An 8,328-nucleotide genomic window follows, 5' to 3' on the forward strand; every position below is an offset into this window, starting at 1 on the left:
AGTAATAATTACTGGAAAATTAAAAAGAAATTCCTTAAAAAATTTCTCAGTATCATTGGTCTTGAGATATAATATTATGCTTTTTTAGATTTTTTATTTTGATTTTCTGAGGACCTGGATCATTATATGATATTTTCTCTTGGTCTTAAAAGTAGTCATAACACTGTTGATGAAAAGTTGACATTGCTTTGTTCAAACTAAGGTTCTCTCTCAAGAAAGAAGAGTCAGGGGTGAGAGAGAGAGAGAGGAGAGAGAGAGAGAGAGAGACAATGGAATCAAAGTGTGATGATTGAAAGGGGAGAATATGTAAGCGACAAGATGATGATGGTGAGATTAGATAGCATTTTGCAGTTCAAGTACAATCAAGCAAATTGGGTGACCCCTACCTCTTCCAACAAAATAAAAAGTCAGTGATAATAAGAGCATCACTTTCAACAGCAATAAATAATTCTTCTGAGCTATGCCTTCCCCACCTTTACAAGTTGAATTTTTAGGATAAATTCCTATATTTAACAAAGCAAGTGTACTATTCAATCTCATCTTGTAACTTTGATGCTCAAACTCATTGAAAATTAGTTCTTGGTTTCTACATTTACTAAGAGCATGTGTTAGACATGTTTTAAATGAAATTTTATTAATTTTTTTTGTAGTTATACTCAGACCTTGTTGATGAAGAAAAACCATGTCGAGAAAGCTACTTTACATTGGGATTGGATATATTTGAATTTGAATTAGTTTACAGTATTTGATTCCAAATAATTATTACTCCCTCCGTCTCAAATTATAGGATATTTTTAAAGGAGTTTCTCCGTCCTAAAATATAAGACACTTTGAATAAATTAAGGTTTCATTAAATGTATCAATTTCAATAGTAACCTTTCTCTCTTTATAATAAATTTTTGTCCCTTTTCCTTTCAATATATTAAATGATGGTATTTTTAAAAGTTTATATTTTTGTTTTAAAAAAATAAAGTTGTTAAGTGTATTTAATGAGGTTTATTGATATGTGAAATTTTATCTAAAAGTGTCTTATAATTTGAGATGGAGGGAGTATGACAATAAATGCAAAAATACCAATCAAAGCTTGTCCAATTTAATGTTTTATATATTTCACCACTTAACCCGACGACTTCAATAGAGTTTTCTGTATCATTTGAATTTTATGATTTGCATGGGCATTTCTATTTTTTTTTTTGGGGAAGTGCCCTATGTTACAAGCAAGCAACATGAACCATTAGTGTCAACGATGGATAAGAACATGTTACCATCTCTCATTAATAATATCAAGAACTATTATGTTTGCATGGACATTTCATAATTTCTTAAAAAAAAAAAAAGATTTCCCCCCTTCTTATCTTTAGCGTAGTGTTGTTGTTCAGTTCACATGCATGATGCATCAGACAAACACATATTTGCACTGATAGTTTCTTCGCACGTCCTATTTTGACTCGTACAATAGATAGTCGTTTTCTTATAATAGAAGTTAACTCGTTACATTCATCATTTTGAATGACAATAATAAGAATCTCAAACTTTAATCTCGTGGTTCAGAGCAATGACTAATGAGGGGAAAAACATTCATGCCAGAATCTGCTTATTAACTCATCACCTTACTTTCCTATATTCATAGATAAAACAACGCATTAGGACTGAAGGTGCCTCATCATTAAAGAGATCTTTCAACCTCCTTCTTTATTAAACTATGAATATGTGTGTGTGTTTGTGTTTGATACCATGTCCAGCTTATCAAGATTTGCTTGTATACTCTTCTTTCATTTCAATTCAATACTATGAGAGATTTGTTTTCACTCTCCACTCATGCTCACACCCAATCTAATTTGTTCTAGCTGATAAGCCATAAGGTCTGACCCAACCAAAAAAAAAAAAAAATTGGTCGGTACAGCAAATTTATACTTTGGATGACTTTAAAGATAAATAAAACCGATAAAGTTTATATTCAGGTGCTACTATTCCTGGTGCATTTAGGACTGAGTCCAGCCAAACCGTCCAACTGAATAAATTTCATATTCTTAAAGTTGGAAGCACCTGGAAGTGGAAAGTAGAAAATGGAAAGAAGCATGAAGAAAAATAGATAGCAAAGTGGAGGCATCTACAGCAACATCATGAATTTATCCAGAATGTGAGTGACAAATCTGCATGATCTCTAAGGAAAACCTCATTACCAAATGACTTTTCAATGAAATTTTGTTCTGGTATACAACTCAACAGTTGATGCCGTTCAAATTTTATCTTTCCGGGAATTAATATATTGATCTTACACAATCTTTCCAGGAGCAAGAAGCCTACAGACTGAAAACAAATTCTGACTACTGGTCATATTTAAGGGCCAAAAAGGTGTTTTACTTGCTTACTATGTGCAAAAACATGCCAAGACGAACGATTTCATGCCTTCTTTTTTTTTTTTGGGGGGGGGTGATATTGTAATTCCCACTCAACAGTTCATATCTTATTTCTCGTTTTATTACTTGCTTTCTTTATTCCTTTTCAATACAGGAATGTGAATTAATATTCTAAGGGGACCACATTCCAGCATTGCATTGAGTCATCAGTCACCTTACAGATAACATGTGTCTATTCATGAGGTCCCATGACAAGATAACAACTTTGTTACATATTAACATAGTGTTTGATTATCTTTAATGTTGAAGGGACCCCCATTTGCATTCACTCACAGATTGACTAAACAAGAAGCATCCCACAAAACGGTCCCTCCCTTTTACTGCTGATCATGGGTTGGCGACTTGGATAACAAGGTTAAATTTTATAATTTTCCCCGTACAAACCTGAAAATAAATTTATCTATGGAAAAAAAGTCCCTAAACCCCAAATGCAGCTAGGGTCCAATCCACACACATTCAATTTCTATACCTTCAAGATAAGAGGGAAAAAAAACAGTGCAATGAGTTGTACAGGTTCAGTCTGATATAGACTAATCGATCAGTGGCTGTCACCATTATGAAAGTGGTGATCTTAATTCTTGATTCATAGTGATGATTGCAGTGTCATGATAGAACAGAGAACTGAGACCAATCCTATTTGAGAGAAAGGGGCAAATAAACATGACCCACCCAGTCTTTTCAAATGATGACCATCAAACATAACTATTAGTGAAAGAAAAAGTACTTAAGTAATATAAGAGCCATGGGACGCATTGTAAGGTGTGGGAAAGCAAGAAAGAAAGAAGATGACCTAATCAACTTGCATAACAGAATAAGTCACCGCCATCAAAAGTTGGCATTCTACAGTTATAAGTGCATCTTGACTTTTAACCTTTTCATTGTAATCTCTTCTTGTTTTTAAAATAATGAATGGCTTACATAAGTTCAATGATTACCCTTCTGGTAGTGTGCTTACGTGCATAGCAAAAAGAAACCTTACAAATAAACATAAAGCGGACCCCTTCACTTATCAGTCTTTCAGAAGTTAATTAATGTGACAGTAATAATGCATGACATGAAAAATACAATGGTTTCATATTTGGATAGACTTCAATAAAGAAGATTCATCTTTGTCTCCCTTGATCTTTCTGAAGTTAGCATTTGAACCAATCCCATTTCCACCGTCATAGCATTAAATGGCAGGTATATGTAATGTCATGATTCTATTCTTTATTTCCTTCCTTTTCTTCCCTTTTTTTGATTACTTTTGCTTGAGGCAATATTTTACAATGCCTAACAAATGCAGGAAAATGACTTGTATGAGCTAGGCATATCAAGTACGTAGTTAGCAGGAAGACACACTCTGCAAGCAAACAATAGTATCTAACATCTTGCATTGTTAGTTACAGCAACTTTCTGATATTAATACCTCTGCTTAACCTATATAAAAATGAGAAAGGAAAAACTGTAGAATAGAGATCTTAGAACGAGGATGCTCAAGTGTATGTAAGAGGATCCAGCAAAGAACACTTTCACAAAAATGGGAAATGAATAAAAGATAACGCTTAACGTTGAAGAATTCATGAAAATGATATTGACTAATTAGCATTTACATTAGACACTCAATAATAGTCAGTTTATGAGACGTATCACTATGTCATGTATTTAGAAAATGACAAGGACAGTTCTTGCAACCAGCTACCAGCCACTGTTTGGGGCCATCTCAATCCAGGGTAATATGGGCGCCAAACATATTTGATTGGCATCCTCCTCTTTAATATGCTAGTCCAGAATGCTAGCAATCATAAGGAATTGGAGAAATTCAATATCAAGGATCACTGAAGTGAAGCTTCATTTTTAAAGACCAAGGACGTGACTGCTTTAGATGGAGTTTTTTGGTCGACCGTTCTCACGGTGACGAGTATTCATTCACCGAACAGGTGAAATTTCACATAAATTGATCCACTTCCTCATTTTATTGCTGCGGTGAAAGAATGAGAAGATATATCATTGTGGCTTACCCATCCTGCCACCTACAGCATCAATGGTATTAGCTGCCCCACTCAGGGGTCCGTTGTTATTGCTGGCTGGAATCATTGTTTGACTATGTTGTACTGTCTGGGAGCCATAACTGAGTGCATTCATTGGCTGCATGCCCCAAATAACATGGTAACGAAGGAAATCAATGACAAAGGGTAAACCATGATCAAGATTGAAGGCGCAGGGGGAAATTTATTTGAGAAAAAAACATGATATTATTCACTTGAAAGGAATGAACACCTGAGAGGCACTTTGCATAAGATGATAGCCCATACAGCGTGCATATTGCTCAGAAAGAGCTGGATTTTGCATATGATTTTGGTAATTAAAGGGAGCCAGAACAGGAGCTTTGAATGTTACAGTCTGATTTGGTGCTCGAGACATGGATATGGATTGATCCACTCTTGGTATATTCATATGATTAGACAAAGAAGGTGTCGCCAATCCCATATCCATTTGAGACATGTAGTGCTGAATTCCTGGGATCATCACCGGGGTCATGCCAGCTCCCATCAACATCATCTAAAAGCAGGAGCAAAATTGATTAGTTATTCCCAATTTGAAGACCAGTTTCACAAGCAAGATCTTGCAGGGCAATTGTACCTGAAGCTGAAACTGAAGTGATTTCAAATATTCTATTGCCTCATCTAGCATTGATGCTTTGTCTGTCTGCAAATACAGCCATCATTCAGATTTTACACCATTATGATAGAACTTATGGAAAGTAGAATCATATAAAACTAGGGAAAATGGATAGAGCAATTTTTCCAATCGTACATTTTTAACATCTACTTTAGGGGGCAGGGGAGGGTCATTATCATACCTTGTGTCTGGTAAAAGGAAATTCTTACTTCCCAAGCTGATGGAAACTTATTTATATGATGTTTAAATATAATAATATGAAGGATTTGATATTTATGTGTTTTATGTGTCTTAAATATTATAGGGATGTTAATATATCACATGTACGTTTTCAAGGACTTGGGAAATTGGGCTATCCACTTGACAAACGCCAAGAATAAAAATTAGCAGAATTTTTCCCTCTCATTCTATCACTCCCTTTCTTTAAATGCATTTCATGCCTGGTTTACTTAGTTTACCACTTTCAATCCTGCAGTCTGTAAACTATAAATGCAGCAATTACTGACTCTCAGTGAATGCATCTCTATTAATAATGGGACCAAGAATGTAACTGCATCATGTAAGTCAACCTTGTTACTGTGAGGTATGAGTTGTTGCAACGCCCTCATCTTCTCGTTGATCCTGTCTCTCCGTCTCTGCATCAGCAAAGAAGTTCTGATATAAGTAAAAGTTCCCATAATTTCAATTGATTAGAGGAAGTCCATGTCCTCACCCTTTCTGAGAGATTATGCACTTCAGCAGCACGGTTCCTTCGGGAAGACCCTGTTCGCTGAGCTGCCCTCTTTCTAGCTACTGATTTGAGTTCTGTGGTCTAGTATATGTACATACAATGCTCAGTGGGAGAACCAACAAACAAACATTTAATGACAGGGACAAATGAAGAAAGAGATAGCACTTTACCTCACTTTGTTTCTCTAACTCTTCAGCATCTGTCCCTTTACTTTTCTGGCTATGGATACTAGTAGACTGGCAACAAGTTTTTTCAAGACTACTACCTGAGCCACCAGAAGATGAAGTGACAGTTGGTTCATGTGTTTCTGATTTCCCTTTTTCACCCATAGGAAATGTTCTCCGAACATTATCCCTGAAGACAGAAGGCTCTGCTAACAAATTAGTAGTCCAAAAACCTTTGCTTGAAATCCTGCTCACATCTCGGTCTCGAGGAATTTGATTGCTGCCACAATGACTTGAACCGGCTGTCATCACTGAGCCCTCTCCAGCCTCATTTTGCAACATATTACCTGTACCTTTTTCTCCATGTTGTGCAATAGAAGATGTTGAAGCAACCTTAGGAACTGCTGTAAACTCAGAAAAATTGAGGACTTTTGGTGAACCATAAAACTCAACGTTTTTCTGAGATGAATCAGGAAAAAATCTAGGAGAAAGGATAGGATTTCCTGGGAATTTCTGAACAGAGGGCAGTTTCATAGTAGAAGGTTGTGAAGTTGCAGTCAGATGAGAGGCACCATCGGTAGTGAATTTGGCAAACTTCTCTTCCTCAAACCACTTATTAGGCTTATCAGGTTCAATCTCACTGGATCGAAGTTCAGGTAAAAAGTCTGAACATAATTCTTGTTCCAGTGGATCTTCCAGTGGGAATTGGATCCATGAGACTGTCTCATCTTCTTGAAACAAATTACTCGAGTTCCCATATGATCCACTAGTCTTCAATGCTGATTGATCATTATTCTGCACCCGCCTTGAGTTTACAGAATTCAAAACTGGTTTCTTATGTGTTTGGCTTTGGCTATTCAAAACTACCTGTCCTTTTGGCCATAGGAGCTCTACAAGTTCTTGATCTGGTCTGTTGAATTTATCACAGGTTAATTATTAAAAAAAAAAAAAGTTAGACGGGACAAGAACAGTTTCCATCTTTTATAGAGATAGATTGAACACACCCCATGGGATTCTTTTGATAGGTGAAACTGCTATTACTCTGAAAATTACAAGCAGGAACACTATTGTTCATGGCTAATCAAATCAGTTGTCTGCAACAAAAGAAAGAAGATCAGTTCAGATTTGGTCATCCCATTAACTAACAGCCTTTACAAGCAGAATAAAATAAGATGTACTTGAAACTAATCAAATAATTAAATAAGCATATAACCAATTTAATAGCGAACAAAGAATTAAAATAATGTATCTATATCATCATGAATGGAACTTTACCAGTAGAGGAGACAGAAAATCAAGTTTAAATAAAAAAGAAAGGAAGAACACCCGAATTGTTCATGTCATGATATGACAATTATTTTTTAATAAAGAATGGCATTCTATGACAAGTAAACAAAGCTAAAGCATCACAAGTTCAAACTTCCAGAGAGGAACATGCAAATGACTCACATGCCGGATTTGGCAAAGAAAAAAAGAGAAGTGAAAAACCAAGAACTGGGGAAGTACAGAAAACAAAAAGGGCAAATACGAGAAGCAGCAAACAGAAAAAGCTGTTGTAACACAAGGAATGATTCCCTGTTGCTGAAAACATGAACGCAGAAAATAAGATCATTCTTTTAGAGCAACGAAGAAAGAAACCCGAAGAAGTGCAGTAAAATAATCCGCCTGAGCTATGGAAGTTTTCAGAATGCTTAGACAGGAAGTTAAAGCCACAAACTGAAGCGCCCCTCTCTCTCTCACACACTCTATGCACATTTATATATGCATATAAATGAACAAATGATTGTTTGAACGGAAGCGTGAGGACAGAGAATGAAGCAGAGTTTTTCAATTTCCACAGCAACAATGAGAGTGACAGCACAAAGGAGAGAGAGTAGAGTAGAGAGAGAGAGAGATAGAGAGACAGAGAGATAAAATTCCATGGTAACATTGCCGGGGAATCTGAAGGGAGAAAAACGTACGTGGCTGTGCTGAAGTGGCGTATCGACACAGATCACAGAATTTCAGTGTGTAAAAAAGGGTATCGGTTCCCTGCTGGACGAGCACCATTGCACCAAGACCATTTTTTAAATATTATTATATATTATATTTATTAAGATAAATTTATAAAAATTAAAAATAATTTGAATAATTTTTTTATTTTAATCTGATTTAATTTTAAAGGTTTAATTTAATATTAAAATATTTATAATTATTATACTATGCATAAGCGAATATAACAATTTTAAAGATTTTAATCTAAATTGAATCCTTAAAATTAAATTTAGATCAGATTAAAAATAAAAAATTATTAAAATATTTTATAATTTTTATAAATTTTTATTTTAATAAATATAAAATAAAAATATATAAT

At 35.1% G+C, this 8,328-nt stretch overlaps 1 protein-coding gene across 2 annotated transcripts; it reads right to left on the minus strand.

Moving 5' to 3' along the window:
* Positions 1-3,929: 3,929 nt before the first annotated feature.
* On the minus strand, positions 3,930-7,874 carry LOC129304242 (transcription factor PIF4-like). Of its 2 annotated transcripts, XM_054943941.1 has the most exons (8): positions 7,641-7,874; positions 6,980-7,069; positions 5,982-6,885; positions 5,794-5,892; positions 5,651-5,716; positions 5,043-5,108; positions 4,680-4,961; positions 3,930-4,547 (listed from the first exon to the last, which is right to left on the minus strand). In XM_054943941.1, the coding sequence occupies exons 2-8, from the start codon at positions 7,048-7,050 to the stop codon at positions 4,407-4,409; spliced, it is 1,629 nt and encodes a 542-aa protein (XP_054799916.1). In that variant the 5' UTR covers positions 7,051-7,069; positions 7,641-7,874; the 3' UTR covers positions 3,930-4,406. The 2 variants fall into 2 exon arrangements, with proteins under 2 accessions (XP_054799916.1, XP_054799914.1); XM_054943939.1 differs by having other exon boundaries at positions 6,980-7,874.
* Between the last annotated feature and the right edge of the window lie 454 nt (positions 7,875-8,328).

The sequence above is a fragment of the Prosopis cineraria genome, unplaced genomic scaffold (assembly GCF_029017545.1).
Source record: "Prosopis cineraria cultivar Desert tree isolate PC_DT_omini unplaced genomic scaffold, ASM2901754v1 PC2, whole genome shotgun sequence".
In the NCBI taxonomy this organism is placed as follows: domain Eukaryota; kingdom Viridiplantae; phylum Streptophyta; class Magnoliopsida; order Fabales; family Fabaceae; genus Prosopis; species Prosopis cineraria.